We start from the raw sequence: 18,623 nt of genomic DNA, 5'->3' as shown, positions 1-18,623 counted from the left end.
AAACTGAATCCAATAGAATTCTTTCAACTGAATAGCGACTCAGATACTCAAGGACACCAGAGGAAATTAAGAACAACAGTACTCAAAACTGGAGAAACGAGGCTGTGTAGCTGTGAAGCTGAAACGTTGACAAATTTAAAATGATATAAATGAGATATTAGAAAAAATGAGTTTTAAGCTAAAGAAACAACCTCGATGGACTGAGCAGTCTTCTTTCATTTGTTAAACTTATGTTCTTAAAAAAAAAGCAACTACACTACTGGGCATCCGGAAAGTATTCACAGCGCATGACTTTTTCCACATTTTGTTATGTTACAGCCTTATTCCAAAATGGATTAAATTAATTTTTTTCCTCAGAATTCTACACACAACACCCCATAATGACAACGTGAAAAAAGTTTACTTGAGGTTTTTGCAAATTTATTAAAAATAAAAAAACTGAGAAATCACATGTACATAAGTATTCACAGTCTTTGCTCAATACTTTGTCGATGCACCTTTGGCAGCAATTACAGCCTCAAGACGTTTTGAATATGATGCCACAAGATTGGCACACTTATCCTTGGCCAGTTTCGCCCATTCCTCTTTGCAGTACCTCTCAAGCTCCATCAGGTTGGATGTGATGCGTTGGTGCACAGCCATTTTAAGATCTCTCCAGAGATATTCAATCGGATTCAAGTCTGGGCTCTGGCTGGGCCACTCAAGGACATTCACAGACTTGTCCTGAAGCCACTCCTTTGATATCTTGGCTGTGTGCTTAGGGTCGTTGTCCTGCTGATAGATGAACTGCCCCCCCATTGTGAGGTTAAGAGCGCTCTGGAGCAGGTTTTCATCTAGGATGTCTCTGTACATTGCTGCAGTCATCTTACCCTTTATTCTGACTAGTCTCCCAGTTCCTGCCGCTAAAAAACATCCCTACAGCATGATGCTGCCACCACCATGCTCTACTGTAGGGATGATATTGGCCTGGTGATGAGCGGTGCTTGGTTTCCTCCAAATGTGACGCCTGGCATTCACACCAAAGAGTTCAATCTTTGTCTCATCAGACCAGAGAATTTTGTTTCTCATGGTGCCTTTTACTAAGGAGTGGCTTCCATCTGGCCACTCTACCATTCAGACCTGATTGGTGGATTGCTGCAGAGATGGTTGTCCTTCTGGAAGAGTCTCCTCTCTCTACAGAGGACCTCTGGAGCTCTGACAGAGTGACCATCGGGTTCTTGGTCACCTCCCTGAATAAGGCCCTTCTCACCCGATCGCTCAGTTTAGATGGCCGGCCAGCTCTAGGAAGAGTCCTGGTGGTTTCGAACTTCTTCCACATATGGATGATGGAGGCCACTGTGTTCATTGGGACCTTCAAAGTAGCATAAATTTTTCTGTAACCTTCCCAAGATGTGTGCCTCGAGACAATCCTGTCTCGGAGGTCTACGGACAATTCCTTTGACTTCATGTTTGGTTTGTGCTTTGACATGAACTGTCAACTGTGGGACCTTATATAGACAGGTGTGTGCCGCTGCAAATCATGTCCAATCAACTGAACTTACCACAGGTGGACTCCAATTAAGCTGCAGAAACATCTCAAGGATGATCAGGTGAAACAGGATGCACCTGAGCTCAATTTTGAGCAACTTTTTTCACATTGTCATTATGGGGTGTTGTGTGTAGAATTTTGATGAAAAAAATTTAATCCATTCTGGAATAAGGCTGTAATATAACAAAATATGGTAAAAGTGATGCGCTGTGAATACTTTCCGGATGCACTATATATAATTAACTGATTAAAAATTTGCTCATCTAAGCATAAACAATGCATCAGATAGATAGATAGATAGATAAAGATAGATACTTTATTAATCCCAAGGGGAAATTCATTTTTGTAATTACTATAAAAGTAAAGCAAGCTAATATCCCAAGGAACCCAATAAAATACTTACCAGGTCATGTGGATAAAATCGAACTGAGGTAGAACTGGATAAATGGGAGTCGGTGTCCCTGAATAAACAAGAAAACCTCTAATAAGCATATAACAAATCTAAAAAATAAAAGTAAATTTTACTAAGAAACAAAAAAATATTACATTTAAATTTAAGAAGATGCTTTTCCCAAAGTGTCAAAAAATAAACAAAAATCTAATAATGTAATCAAAGAGGAGCAGTGTATGGAAACAGAAAAAACAATGAACATGCAAAACAGCAACTTAAACAAGTAAAATCTCTTGCTTCATCAAATTTAAAATAGAATTATGTTGGGCAGAACTCAAAAAACTTTCACTTTGTGTTCAATGCTGCTAGTGTTGCCACCAGTTCCCAGTTGGCATAAACTGGGTAAGTGGGTTTCAAAATGGATAGATGGATAAGCAACTTAAAAAAAAATCACCTGTTAAAAAAGATGTGTAATAATTTGATTAAATGCGTAAATCCACTGGGGACACCAGGCAGACAGGACAAAGCAATCAAGATACATAGAATGAAGTATATTTTGCTACGACACACTTATCAAAAGGTGACAACATTTACATTCTAAATTAATCTTTTATAAAAAGCCAACAAATCCCCAGGATTATGCTGCATAACCGAGTTCAAAAATTCCACTGGGTTTAACTTTTGACTTTTCTCCATCTTTTTTTAATGAAAATAATCCTTTATCAATTCAATTCTTACATTATGCAGAAAAGACAAATATAGAAAGTCATCTATCTCATGGTATCATGTTATGGCCTTAACCTCAGGATAAAGTCTTAACATTTTTTTAACCCAACTTTCATGAAATGTCATATTAATTTAGTATGCATATGTTCATGGGTATCAGTAAAACCATTCCAAATGCTCCGTAAGTCTATACAGTTTAACGGTTTGCAGACCGGAGCGTTTGTATCTACATCCCAGACACACCTGATTAAATCAGTTGGTCTTGTAACACTGTAAAAAAATCTAATGGTGGGCTACCTTTAATGTCAAATTTGATTTCTTTACATTATATACAATAATGTGAAAATTAGATACAAACCATGAAATGTGTTCTCCTTTCAAACATATGCGCATACATAAAGATTAGATGTTCATTTAAATAGGGTCTATAGATAAAGGTGATATAACAAATCACACATCACTATGTTCTATCAACATACCAAGATAAGACTTCCCCGAGGCCTTCACAAAGAAGGTTCTAGATGCCTGTTAGTCTGGGAAATTTTTAAAAAGATTTCCAAACAATTAGAAATTAGCAACTTCACTGTTTGGAAGATCATCTACAAGGTGGAGAATATTTCAAAACATCTGCTGACTTGTCCAGGCCAACCCATCATAGCACGTTCTGCCTAATTTTAAGGTTCTTTATTGTCTTATGCATAGAACAACATTAAGTCAATGAAGTGTTCTGAGACTAGACTCAGTGAGTTATTAAATGTGCATAGGAATTGGGAACACAGGGCAGAAAAAATAAACATTAAATAACAGAGTACTACAACAACAATAAATAAGAACACATATTGTATAAATAAAAGTGGAGGGACTAAATAATAAGTCAATCAAAAATTTACTAGTATTGTATAGTAAGTGTAGACAAATGAATTGATTTGGTGGAGCTTAACAGCATCTAAAATATTTTGTTGTGCTTTGTGTATGGAAACAGGACAATGGCATATAAATTGTCATGTTTTAATTAGCCATATATTTACATATAATCAATTATATAAAATTAATGAATATTATATTATTTTTATAGACACATACATGCATATACATCAAAATAATGCACAAATAAATTAAATTATGTATCTGTGATGCGATCAGAGGGTGTTCCAGACTCCACCCTGGACTTTCCATACACACCAGACACTAAATGAATCCTAATAATCCATTCAGTTAAATAGGTAGTTCGAAAGAACTGAAGCAGTGAATTGAATTAAAATGCCTGTCACTTGTTTGTGATTGTGTGGCCTTGACCTTCAAAGCTCTGAAACACTTAAGTACATTTTATTTTTGTATTAACAAACTGAGCTGTTCATGTCATCACAGCTCAAAACCAAATGGCCACAATGGTTGAGTTCTGCCTCAATATTTGCTATAACTGTTGTTACCATTGCTCGTCCCACCACAGCCCACAGTCCTATACAAATAATTGTTGATGGATGCAAAGTTACCTGCCACTCTGAACTGTATACACCATTTAGAAAATGGACAGATGTGCTCACCGCAATAAAGCCGCTTTTCCACTGCATAGTACGGCACGACACGGTTCAGTACAGCTCACCTTGGTTCGGCTCAGTTCAGCTCGGTTTTGCTTTGACTGCAGTTTAGTACCGCTTTAGAGTGGGCGGGATTATTCACGTGTCGTTATAGTTGCTCCGCCTCTACTGCAGTGACACCGTGGAACTTTTACAACAACACGCAGACAAGCGACAACACTTTAGGTCGACGACGCAAGGTTAAGCATCTAAAAAAAGCACATCACTAGCTAACTTTTATCACTGTTGCAAAGCATAAAATGAACTTAACTGCCAGTGTAACATTAAAATGCTGATTCGGTATATTACAGATCTTCCACATTTTGCAAAAAAGTCGCCGCAACAGACCATCTGTTTGGACATTTAACCGTGCTTCAGAGTGGTGGGATGTGATTGTTCCCGGTTTTACAAACACTCAGTGGCTGGAGAACTTTTGAAACTTCCGCGTGTCTGTACCTTTAAAGAAAAGAATCTCCGGCCAATCAGTGACCAGCAGAGTTTACACGTCACATTTTGGTAACGGTTCGGCACGCTTGGAACCTCGGCTGAGGTGGTACTAAAAAAAGGACCAGGTACCAGGTACTGTTCCCAGTGGAAAGCCCCGCAAAAGTGAGCTGTACTGAACCGTGTCGTGCCGTACTATGCAGTGGAAAAGCGGCTTAAGAGAATGAATGCAAAGCCTTTATTCATTTATTGAAGCATGCACAAACCTGTCTGTGAACTAACTCCATACAGGACTAAAACAGGCAACAATGAGAGCCTGTGTTGTATACGTGCCATGGTTTTATTTTTTTTTACACAAGTAAGGTTTCTGCAAATGTGCACAAAAAATTTCCTTTATCAAACTCAAAGCACTAGTCATGACTTCAGATGTTTCTCTTATGTGTTGATGTGGTTCTATATCATCATCACTGTGGGGAATTTCCACATAAAGTTTTACTCATTCATTTTTTTTTCACACATTTATTGTACTGTGCAAATTATTTTGTCTACAAGCATTCAAGAAATAACAGACTGGCTATGGTGTCGATTTTCTAGGTACTACCAATACTGTGTGCTTTTGGAACTCTGCTATCGAGCTGGTACCAAAAATATTTCTAGTGACAATCCTAGTGTTCTCATTAACTACAAAATATCTATGTCTATGGAAAATGAAGCAGCCCCAAAAACTGATCTTGGGCACTGTTTCAAAAATTTAAGTCAGCATTCAGACATGTTATTTGCAAACTTCATTAGCAGTGATTAGCGTTTTCAGCTGATTACTTTCCATTGAAATATTTGCTATTTGTCTTGCGTTATATTTTAGACAAACGAAAATGGACATCACTTTTGTCAAAATACAATCTTAAGCTTTTTGAGCGAGGTTCTGGCTCCTTTGAATTAGTCCAAGTTCTTCCATCCACCTCTGGCCAACACTTAAAACATACTTCCTGATGTCTTCTGCGGTTTTGGTTTTGACAACAAATACTATTTTATCGTAAGACTTTCAGAAAGGACTTAGGTTTGACTAAAAACACATATCTTATTAACAAAGCCAAATCCAGTGGCAAGCCAGATATACAGGGTGGTCCAGATCTAATTATGCAGATCCAGATCATCTCAATGACTTTGATTTATGCGGGGACAATTCCAGTTCGGCGCGAAGACGATTCTTCATGTCGTCAGTTTGCACACTTCTCGATGATCCTGGATTTTTTGGGTGATTTTCTATGTAATAAACTTAATAAGTTATAGCATAATGAAAATTGCATAATTAGATCTGGACCACCCTATACAAAAAGAGTACCCAATCACATATATAATCACATCCACTCAGCCCTGGCTGATTCAGAGTAACCAATTAACCTCTAAATAAAATGAATTTAAGTGTATAATATACCAATAACATGAGATTACAAAAACTCTTACCGTAAAATATGGAAATAAAATAATTCTAAAAGTTCAAAACACTCTCAACATACACTCACCAAATGTTGTTTGAAGTGCATCTTGTGGCAGGTTCAAAGTTTACTAAAGATATATCACAGCCACCTGTTTCGTAGAGTGGAGACGTGAACTTTCCTGAAGAGAAAGAGGCAAAAAATGCAAACATTTAAGTACAGCAGTAGTATAGTGTTTTACAGCACTGGACAGCACACAAGCATTCAGTCTGAAATGTATAGCTCAAATGCACAAGGTGACCTTCAGCAAGCAGGCAGACTTTTAGCTAATGTACATCAAATGAATATAGGTAAAATAAGAAAGCAGACTATACAAAGAGCTCAACAATGCAGTGGTGACGAAAAGAAAGTGAACCTGAGAGGAGCTCATTTATAGTGGCAGAAATGAGTCTTGCTATCCCGGACACCAACCTACAACTTTGCTCATCTGAAAATCTCACTCTAAAACGCAAAAATTTTATACTGGAAAAAACAGCCACTTAAACACACCAATCTGTTTAAACAATGCAACAAGGCCAAATAGTTAGCCTTTTTTTCTGTGATATGTACATTTTAGTAATCTACTCATTGTGCTTTTTCAATTCCAGGATGCCTTAGATATTGAAGCAAGGTAGCAAGAGAACAATGTCTACATTTGCACCACATAAACTGACAGTATCATCATTTTACTTTCACTTTAAATCTATTTTTACGGTAATACATTTTACGAACATAGTGTCTGCCATATGAAATCCTTTTATCCTCAAAAAGCAATTTTCATTTTCTAACCAAACAGATCATAATGGTATAGTTAATAACGTGTTATGTGCAGTAAAACTTATAGTACATCTCGTTAATATAAATGGCAAATGCAATGGAAATGCGTAGCCTTTGAATTCACCATAAAGAGTTTTGAAACAAAATTATTCACAAATCCATGTAAGGTCAGACTGGAGTCGTCCAATCTGTTTCCAGGTGACACAATACAAAGCTTCAGTGAACTTACTATAGTGGTATACACATTATTGCGTCACATGTTATTTGAAATTATTCCTTTCTATATTTCTTTTTAGCACTTATAAACTGCAAGGTATATTTAAATGATTATTTTCAAGTATCCATTACTGTTAATCATATATAAAATTAAAAACCTACTATAAATTAGTATGAGACTAAGTTACCATAAATACTCACATATAAGTCAGGTCTTGAAACCTGAAAAATCAATCATAAAATCAGACCCCGACTTATACGTCCCTTCAAAAATGCAATGCTTTTTTTTTTTTTACATCATCTTGCCTCTTCCAATCTCGCATCAGTTTCTCAGACACATCGAATTTTGTTGCAGCTGCGCAGTTACCAATTTCTTTCAATTTCAATGACGTTTAATTTGAAATCAGCTTCATATATCTTTGGATTGAACGCTCCATTATAGATAAGGGATGCTCTTATGATAAAGGTGTATGAGCGTGTGAGATACAAAAAACACAAATCAGTGCAAACGTTGCTTCGGAATAGTTCGGATATTACCGTGTGGTCACATAGGCACAATAGAGAGAGAGAGAGAGAGAGGTTAGGAGCACATGTTGATACAGCACATTGCCGCACCCACATAGAAAAAAAAGCCAGTGTGCTCCGTTGTTACTCTCTCAGGTGGGCGTTAGCATATTGTAATCTCTTGGACCAATAGCATGAGTTTTCCGTACTTGACTTATACAACAGACATTATAAAATACCAGAAATTATATGGTAAAATCAAGTCCCGACTTATCCGCAGGGGAACTCATCTGTGAGTATATATGGTACTCACAAAAACAATTAAAACTGGAAATCAAAACACTGACTTCTCTGTTGTATCATTCATTTCAAGAAAAGTGGAGCATCTCTTTGTTTTTTTATCTCAAACATGTATCCGAGTCTGGTAAGCCCAATTTCAATACCAGGTCGCAGGTGACTTACCTAACGAATGCTACATTCATTGAAACACAAGTCCCAGCTAATCATGGGCACTGGTAAATACAGTAATCCCTCCTCGATCGCGGGGGTTGCGTTCCAGACCCCCCCGCGATAGGTGAAAATCCGCGAAGTAGAAACCATATGTTTGTATGGTTATTTTTATATATTTTAAGCCCTTATAAACTCTCCCACACTGTTTTTAAATATTCCCCGCAGAGTTATACAGCATAATCCCGTTGTATTCTCTTAGATATTAGGTAAGATTCATTGAAATTATGTATATAAACACACTGTTTATATACAGTAAAACCTAAATATTATTTTAAAGATATTGAGTGTCTCCGATATCACATGTTACAGCCATTACGATAGACAGGCCACCAGCAATAAATACGTACAATGCAAGAAAAATAGTATACAGTAAATGTGTGTACAGTGACACTAAACATACGTACATGTACTAAGTACTGTAAGTAGAAAATTAATTATGGTTACTCACCAACAATGACACGATGACTTGCCCGATAACAATGATTTTTATTTGACTGCACAACAAAGGAGAGCGTTATAGCCCCTAAAGGAGCCACTTCAGGCGATTGTGTAGCACTGCCGTTCTTCTTCTGGCAGTCTTCAATCCAAATCCCTAAAGCAGATTCCATCCAGACTACTGCCTTATTACATCCACTTACAACTTGTTTTGCACCCTGGTTAAAAGGACACTGCGGCCGTAGATCTTATATTCCTTTCCTACTTTTTAAATAAAAGAATCGTAGCCTTCAACAAATCCAAAGCGTTTACCTTTTCGGCAATCGTTAACATCTTCCGTTTGCACTTGGGCACGGCCCCTGAAGCAGTAGCAGATCATTTTGGAGCCATAATGAAGGGCTTGACTATGCACAAAGATAAACACAAAAGAGCACAACTCTTTACACAGCGAAACATGTTGATGCTGAATGAGCGAGACGAGACTTCCTGGTTAACACCGCATTCAGCAGGCAGGAACTTAACTGCGTGCTCTGATTGGTTAGCTTCTCAGTCATCTGCCAATAGCATCCCTTGTATGAAATCAACTGGGCAAACCAACTGAGGAAGCATGTACAAGAAGTGAAAAAGACACATTGTCTGCAGAATCCGCGAAGCAGCGAAAAATCCGTGTTATATATTTAGTTATGCTTTCATATAAAATCCATGATAGAGCGAAACCGCGAAAGTCAAAGCGCGATATAGCGAGGGATTACTGTATTTACGAACAAAAAGTCATATTGTTATACAGGTAAAATTCCGTTATAACGAATATCTTTACAACAAAGTATTTTTATGGTCCAGACAGTTTTCCCATATGACGCAAGTCTATAGAAATCTCATTAATACAAGATACATTCAGCAGATACTTTCATTATAACGAAGTGCCCAAAAGACCTTGAAATTCCTGAATGGATCATCCGCGGAGCAGCTAGTTCTGTGGCTGCAGCACAGTTGTGCACAATGATTCCCAAACAGAAACACTGTAATTTTTTTTCTTTCTTCGAACTTTCCTCGTACGTTTTTTTTTTTTGCCTTTTTTGTTTCCTGCAGTTTTCAGTGATACCTTTTGCTTATTGCTCGTCAACATCTAAAAAACATCCATTGGAATTTAACTCATTGTCACCCTCCTATAGAAATGGCAGGCACGAAAAACAATAACAGTTCATATTATAAAATAAACTTTACCTTTTTGCAGCTCTCAATTGCGGCAAAAAAAAACAAAAAAAAAAAAACATGTTGCCAGTGAATTTGGAATTTTGTTATTGACGAAACTTTCAACTTTCTTGAAAGACCGAGCAAAAAAAGAAAAAAAAATCTTGGGTTGCAAACGTATGTAAAGTGCTGCATTTGAAGACGTCAAAAAAGCAGTTTTTATGTGGTTCAGAGATGCTCATTCAAGAAACATTACTATTAATGCGGCACTCATTCAAAAAAATGTGAGGTTTGTAAATTCTCTTGAGACCTCCCCTAACTGGACGACACGCTGAAGAGTGTTGCAAAGTCCGATCACCGCGTCTATGGAAGGCTGTTTATCTGTTGCCAGGGCAACAGCTGGCTCAAAGATATTCTGCATCTCTCGGCTATGCTGCATCTCTCCACCAAAACAAACAGAAAAGATATTGATGGGTGATGTAGCCTGACTGCTGTGTCTGTGTATAGCAGATTGGCAGATCACGGTACAATAAATAAGTGCGCCGTTCCTGTTTCAAGTTGAATAATGTTGGTTTTCCTAAAGTACTGAGACTCAGCCTCATGTTTTGGTGTGCAAGACAGGGTCTTATAGTGTGACCCTGATCTTTTATGATTTGCTTCTGTGTCACTTTACTACAGCACTATGTGCCTGTTTTTGCCCTGCCCCAGCAACGGTAAACAATCTTCCACAGACACTGCAACCGTGCTTCGGGAAAGTGTATTATCACAAGAAAATGCTGAGAAAAATTCTCGTCAGCATAACTTGTAGGCTGGAGGATATTAAAGTTAACACAAAAGAAGCTATTGAAATGATTGCAAACGCCTGGGTGCAAGTTGAAGAAAGTACTATAGTAAATACTGAACCTCATTACAAAAACATTTTCGTTATAACAAAATATTTTTTAGGTCCCTGGGAGTTCAATGTAATGGAATATGAAAAGCACTGCTAAAAATAATATCTAAAAAAAAATAGCTCTTGAAAAATTGTCGCTGCTCAACAATTTACACAGGTTTTCCTCTTCCTCCTAGCAACTAACTTCCTTGGGATGACAGCAACCCAACTCATGCCATCTCGCAGAGGACAGGCCCTGCACTAACACCCTGACAAAATGGGGTCATGACCAGGAGGGGTGTGAGCTTTGCAAATATGAAAGAAAGCCACGGATGCACAAGAGGCCTTTTCAGAGCTCAGCCGCTAGATCAGCCATCGGCTGAATGGGGCTATCCATTGAGCTAAGTGGTAGAATTTACTGATTGCAATTCCATTGGCCCACTGTTTGATCCCAGCCACCACCACTTTCTCACATTTGATGTATGGCTAAGAAAAGGAGCAACCCTGAGCAAGTTCATCAGCAGACTAAAATCTATAAAAATGCCTCAAGTGTCTTTAAATACATATACATATATTCTTGATTTGACTTATTTTACAAATCCCAAGAAAGCAAGAGGTGCCCAAGTTGCCTCGAAAGCTTGCATATTGTAATCTTTTTAGTTAGCCAGTAAAAGGTGTCACTTTGCTTGACTTCTCATTACATCTATAGTGGCTAACACAGTAAAATACCCTAGTATTAAAAATAAGTTAAAACAAAAACATCAGTGGCTATCATTAGAAACCTCTCTTATAAGATCAAATCTTTGCTTACTGAAAGAAATATGTGTATCTCTAGATAAGGTCATCAGATTGAAGGTGCATCATTATAATAAAAGCAAAGACAAGAATATTTTACTTAAAGTACAAAAGGTGCTAGCTAAATTAATTAAAGTGGTAAAGGCAAGATTTGTGTTGGTTTTATGTAATGGGAGTAAATGCACAGTATAAATGGTCGCAGTGCAAACATGGAATGACTCATCAGTTGTGATAATGATTTATTTATATTTTAATAAGCTAATCTTTACCTCAGTATCATCATTTACTTTTTTTGTAACTTTGTTTTGGCCACAGTAGCTTTAGCTGCCACAACATTTTATTCAGTGAAGTGTCTGAGGTGGCCAATTTTGCTGCCTTATACTTTTAATTTGTTCTTTTTACTCAGAATGTAGACAATGGCTTTCACTGCTTGGCTGTAGCTTTTTCAAAACGCAAGCCTTAAATTACAAATTACCAAAGTTTTCCTATATGTTCCCTTTAACCCTATAGAACAGGGGTCCTCAATCACGGTCCTGGAGGGCCGCATTGGCTACAGGTTTTCATTCTAACCAGTTTCCCAATTAGACCTCAGTCCTTGCTGATAATGAAACTTGGTGTTTAACTATATGGCTTGTTATCACTTTCATTGATCAAAGACAAATTGAATTACATTGTAGATCTGATGTCCTCAATTACAGTCCTGGAGGGCTGCAGGTTTCCACTTCAACCAATTTTTTAATTAGAGCCCATTTATTTACTACTAAAGCAATACATTTTTGGGCTTAATTTTAGTTATCTTGACTTAATTGCCTATTTTAGTTTTAGCACCTGTATTTAAAATTTTAATTGTTGCCTGTTTTGTTAATCAGACATTAGTTAATAATAAAATGCAGATAACCAATAAACCAGCAGCTCTCCAGCCAACATGCTTCCTTTTCAAACCTGTGCATATGCACCATTAAAAGTGTCTGTGTTAAAAAAATAAATGTTTAGAAATAAATTGGAAGGCGCGTTAAGTTTAATTTTGTTCTAGTCCACAAAACACATGGATAATGCTCTCAGGTAAAGAAACTCTACAGCGCAATTACAATTTCTCTTGGATGAATGAAAGCACTAACAAGGCATACAGTTAAATACTACGTTTTATTATCAGCAAGGACTGAGTTATAAGCAGGAAACCAGTTGGAAGGAAAACCCGTAGCCACTGAAGCCCTCCAGGACTGTTATTGATGACCCCTGCTACAGAATAAGCAAAAAGCAACAAGCATCTATCCTTGGAAAAAGTAAAACACTAGTTTGCAAATAAAATTAGTGTACTGTCATGATAATATGATAGTTAGGTCCATAAATATTTGGAAAGAAACAATTTTTTTCTAATTTTGGTTCTGTATGTTACCACAATGAATTTTAAATGAAACAACTCAGATGCAGTTTAAGTGCAGACTTTCAGCTTTAATTCAGTGGGTTGAACAAAAAGATTGTATAAAAATGTAAGGCAACTAATGCATTTTTTAACACAATCCATTTATTTCAGGGACTCAAAAGTAATTGGACAAATTAAATAACTGGAAATAAAATGTTCATTTCTAATACTTGGTTGAAAACCCTTTGCTGGCAATGACAGCCGGAAGTCTTGAACTCATGGACATCACCAGATGCTGAGTTTCCTCCTTTTTAATGCTCTGCCAGGCCTTTACTGCAGCGGCTTTCAGTTGCTGTTTGTTTGTGGACCTTTCTGTCTGAAGTTTAGTCTTCAACAAGTGAAATGCATGCTCAATTGGGTTAAGATCAGGTGACTGACTTGGCCATTCAAGAATTTTCCACTTCTTTGCTTTAATAAACTCCTGGGTTGCTTTGGCTGTATGTTTTGGGTCATTGTCCATCTGTATCATGAAACGCCGCCCAATCAATTTGACTGCATTTAGCTGGACTTGAGCAGACAGTATGTCTCTGAACACCTCACAATTCATTCGGCTGCTTCTGTCCTGTGTCACATCATCAATAAACACTAGTGTCCCAGTGCCACTGGCAGCCATGCACGCCCAAGCCATCACACTGCCTCCATCGTGTTTTACAGATGATGTAGTATGCTTTGGATAATGAGCTGTTCCACGCCTTCTCCTTACTTTTTTCTTGCCATCATTCTGGTAGAGGTTGATCTTGGTTTCATCTGACCAAAGAATGTTTTTCCAGAACTGTGCTGGCTTTTTTAGATGTTCTTTAGCAAAGTTCAATCTAGCCTTTCTATTCTTGAGGCTTATGAGTGGCTTGCACCTTGCAGTGCACCCTCTGTATTTACTTTCATGCAGTCTGCTCTTTAAGGTAGACTTGGATATCAATACACCTACCCCCTGGAGGGTGTTGTTCACTTGGTTGGCTATTGTGAAGGGATTTCTCTTCACCATGGAAATGATTCTGCGATCATTCTGTTGTCTTCCGTGGACGTCCAGGTCTTTTTGCGCTGCTGAGTTCACCAGTGCTTGCTTTCTTTCTCAGGATGTACCAAACTGTAGATTTTGCCACTCGTAATATTGTAGCAATTTCTCGGATGGGTTTTTTCTGTTTTCGCAGCTTAAGGATGGCTTCTTTCACCTGCATGGAGAGCTCCTTTGACTGCATGTTGTCTGTTCACAGCAAAATCTTCCACATGCAAGCACCACACCTCAAATCAACTCCAGGCCTTTTATCTGCTTAATTGATAATGACATAACGACGGACTTGCCCACACCTGCTAATGAAATAGCCTTTGAGTCAACTGTCCAATTACTTTTGAGCCCCTGAAATGAAGGGATTGTGTTAAAAAAAATGCTTTAGTTGCCTTACATTTTTATGCAATCTTTTTGTTCAACCCACTGAATTAAAGCTGAAAGTCTGCACTTCAACTGCATATGAGTTGTTCCATTTAAAATTCATTGTGGTAATGTACAGAACCAAAATTAGAAAAAAGTTGTCTCTGTCCAAATATTTATGGACCTAACTATATGAACAAACATATTCCAAGGAATACAAGAAACCTCTCCATTAATGACAATGATTAGCAAATAAAGTACCTCCATTTCCAAACCAGATAGGAGCATTAGCAATTATAACTTATAATTCAGGTGAACTACTCTACCAACACAAGTGTGTCAAATTTAAGATCCTAAAGGGACATGATGGCTAATGATTTTAATTCCAGAAACTAATCACTGCTCCCAAAATGACAGACTCCTTTTGACTTTATTTTAAATGACTGCCTTTTAAAATTCTCAAACCCTCAATTGTTTCTTTAAACAGTAGCCAAACAATAATGAGATGCAAAGCAAGCCAGCAGAAGTCCAAAAAACTCAAAACAGAATCTGTTTCATTAAAATATTTGGGGGGAAAAAAGTGAAGGTCCACAAAACTGTGATCCGCTTGGTTCACAAATCTTTTTTGATGGTGATCTCAGAAAAGGGAAAGCCAATACATTTCTTTAGAAATGTCCAGTTTGTCAGAATAAGACCACAAACCTCTGCAATAAACCACATTTAAGAAATGGCTTCTAATTAAAAGAGTTTTTTTCTGAAAATTGTGGCACCTCAAGAACTGATTTTAGGACTGCAGAGACAGCAGACAGGGCGGGATCTAGTACATACTGACGTTTGATTGGTAAATCGTCAATAGACCGTATGCTTAAAATAATGACAGTTCATGTATGTGACAGATGTGACGGCAGAAATAGTTGCCCAGATTTACTCTGTAAAACTCATCATTAGTCTGCATCTGAAGTATCTACTGCAAAGGTGGTCCTTGATGGCCAAAGATTTACATTCTTTCTAATGACAATTGACCAATCAAAACACAATACTTGCTAGAGCCCATTCTCCCAACCTTACAGGTCAGATGACAATCGTCATTTCAAAGAATATTTAATGTTTGCATGTGGCGTCATTGAAATAAACAACTACAGAAATAATTAAATTGCCTAAAAATAATAAGCAACACAAAGCATTCTTTATGAAAAATGTAATATTCTCATTTATCGCAGTTATTTCTTTTTTTTTTTTACTATACAAGTACAAGGTGTGAATTTAATTCCTGAACCTGCAGAAAAAATGTTTGTGTATCTATATACTGGTGGCTACCATCACATTCAAACTAATATTCTTCTACAGCATTTAGTTAGACGACTATACCACTGTTGGAGTCATACCTGGAACTCTTATACCTTTGAGTTCTTCTGTTACGGTAGCCCGGATGTCAGAAATAAATGAAAATCTTCATGCTTTTATGGCAGTTTTTTTAATTTGGAATTCAAGAAATAACAAACAAGACTAAAGCAGGTGAATAGGAGGGATGATCCAATTTGTTAATTGATTTCTTAGCCAGTAAACCAACAATGATCGCATCATGGTTTGGGGCACTTCTGCTGTTGTCATTCACATCTTCTCACACCTCCTTGCACCACTCAAACACACCCAAGTTTTTCATAGCATCCTCACCATGCGCCACTATCAACAGCGCCAACATTTTAGTAGCACTTTGTAGTACAGATGACACTACACAGTCATTAAATTGTCACACCTCGTATTTATTTGCTTATTTATGTATTTTTTCCTGAAATATTCACCCATATATACAAGCCCTCAAGTGCATTAACAGCATTGATTTACTTGTTTGCTGCATGTGGTAGGTAAACTAAAATGGATTTTTATTTAGCGTCATTTTCTAATTTAGCTTTACTGCATCATCTTTCAGTACTTAGCCTGTTCATAATCAATTAGTATATTCTTTTGCTTATCTAATACACAAAACACCTACCCATTAACACTTCTCATTCACTAAAATCAAATCTCCATTAATCATATCCCACCAATTATTACAACTACTACTTTTTCTATAGCCCGACTATAATTACTTCATTCTATGGGTTTAGTTAAATTTAAACTAAAACCCTTTTAAGCTTTAGGCAGAGCTGAACATCTAGTAACATTTACGCTTTAACTCAAGAGTAAAAAAAAAATTTAAAGAACAAATACAGCAGCTGTGGGGGGAAAAAATATCCCTCTTACTTAAGCTTCAAATCTCCATCATGCATAACAAAACAATTTTTTTCCACTTTCCCACTGTGTTTACTCAATACAAATACTATAAGTACCACAAGATCACAAATCTTATCTAGCATTGCATGGATATGAAACAGGTCATGACATTTCTTATTTGATGAGAAACAACTAAGTTAGTATTAAACACAGCAATGAAAACAGGATGAAGTTACTTTTAGGAAATTAAGACACCTAGATGTTAAGAAAAAGTGAAAAGTTACAACAACCGGTCAATATGAAACAAATCATAAATAAAACAAACTTTGAGATGAAAAATCTGCACATATTTATGAAGAACTCAAATTCATGACATAACTCATTTTGTGGAACAGAAAACGGTTATTCTCAGACTCTGTAGTTATAACCAAAGCAGTTGGGAAAAAAATTTAATTGTTTGAAAAAAAAAAATTGAAAGTGGAAAACACACCCTTTACTAACCCCTAAGGCACAAGACAGAGCACCCGATTGACTAGCACAAGTTTCACATGGCATCTTCACTGATCAAGTGAGCGCCTTTCAAGCTTAACAGTTGCATACCAAACTCTGCGTCCTGCAAACTGACGCCGCCCACTGCCGATGCGTTGTCCTGAGAACCTTCCATTTGGACACTTCCATTCCTGGCCAGCAGGGATGCACTTGCACTGAGCATGGGTGCCTGAGAAGGGGGGCGGGACTGAAGTTTGAGCTGAGAGGTGGAGGGCGGGGGACCCTGTGGAGCATCCTGAAGACTGCGATTAGAGAGAGAAAAAAAAAATGGTGGGAGAATGACAAGGGAGAGATGAAAAAGAAGCTGCAGATAAACACACAAGCAAGAAGAAAATGCAGACACGGCAACACAGAAATACAAAAAAAAGAAAAGGAAAAATGAGCTGCACTAAACAGAGCGAACCATGCAAGACATCCAAGTCAGCAGAAGCGTGCTGCAACTTGATGGACAAACGTCAAATTAAAGAGGCGCACATGCAGATCAAGTGCACTCGTTCAACATGACACCAATGGATAGCATTTCTAAAATTTGCTTTTAATTTCAGCTGGCTTTCTAATATGTTTAGGTCACAATATTTTTTAAATTTCCTGAAGTCAAGCATACATGTCAATGTACATTTTTCTACCCTTTAATAAAAACAACCATTTTGAAGCAAAGAAATTAGGTATTGTTATCTACACCATTTAGTTCTAAAGCATGCATGTGGCACTAAAATGGAATCAGAGGCCTGTTTTCTATTACATTGATTCATGTTCCCTACTAGGACTTCCTATTGTATCTCCATTATGCACTATTAGTTCCTAACCATTACCTATGACATCTTGCAGTCCCCTTTATTAGGTCAGTTATCTCATTATATAATCCACAGCATCTTTTAATTTTGGTCACAATGACATATGCTGGTTGTCAGTGTTAGATGCTCTGTAGCAAAGAGGATGTTACTGTTTAGAGGGATTTGAAGGGCAATTTTGCTCCTCTGGGAGAACACAGTATTTTTTACAAGCTAAAAAATGCTAGATATATAAGGCTACAGTATAACAGGTCTTAGCTTTATTATACTTGCCTGGCTGTTTGTTGTTGAGTTTTTTCTTACTTTTGTGACGTACATTTAATGTACAAATGTCTAGACAAAGGTAATGAAATTAATGTATAATGTAATAAAGGTAAATGTATAATATGAGACTACATTCTCAAACCCACTTAATTTGATTCAGTCTCCAGGGGGGCCAGAGCCTGTCCCAGCTGTAAAATATCCCTGGACAGCTAAATAGTCCATCGCAGAGCCATTGACCACATCTACACAGGACCATTTCAGAACTGCTGATTAATTTAACAGATGTTCTATGGGTTTGTATGGGGACATCTGGAGAATCTGAAGGAAATCTCACAAAAGAAGAACTCCACATGGAAAACAAATGGGTATGGGATTTGAAACCAGGACACTGGCTCTACGCACTACACCATTGTGGCAGTCAAACAAGGTTACAAGTTGTAAATAAAAATCAGACAAGTAAAAACTATGTTGCAAATATTGTTTTCTAATGAGATATAGTATTTCACATGAAAATAACATACAAAAAGAATGAGATAAACTACAGTAGACTAGAATGAAGATGTAAATAGCAGAATG

General features: G+C 37.2%; 1 protein-coding gene across 4 annotated transcripts in view; it reads right to left on the bottom strand.

Moving 5' to 3' along the window:
• pcnx1 (pecanex 1) overlaps window positions 1-18,623 on the bottom strand; it is a 171,304-nt gene that overhangs the window by 84,479 nt on the left and 68,202 nt on the right. For 2 of the 4 annotated variants that reach the window (XM_039741437.1, XM_039741438.1), the window contains exons 8-10: window positions 17,044-17,234; window positions 6,190-6,283; window positions 1,932-1,989 (exon numbers count right to left, since the gene is read on the bottom strand). In XM_039741437.1, coding sequence (XP_039597371.1) covers window positions 1,932-1,989; window positions 6,190-6,283; window positions 17,044-17,234 — 343 coding nt within the window. The remainder of the gene's footprint in view (window positions 1-1,931; window positions 1,990-6,189; window positions 6,284-17,043; window positions 17,235-18,623) is intronic. The other 2 variants (XM_039741440.1, XM_039741439.1) reach the window with 1 other exon arrangement.

The sequence above is a fragment of the Polypterus senegalus genome, chromosome 18, assembly GCF_016835505.1.
Source record: "Polypterus senegalus isolate Bchr_013 chromosome 18, ASM1683550v1, whole genome shotgun sequence".
Lineage (NCBI taxonomy): Eukaryota > Metazoa > Chordata > Cladistia > Polypteriformes > Polypteridae > Polypterus > Polypterus senegalus.
This window is presented reverse-complemented; position numbering and strand designations above follow the sequence as displayed.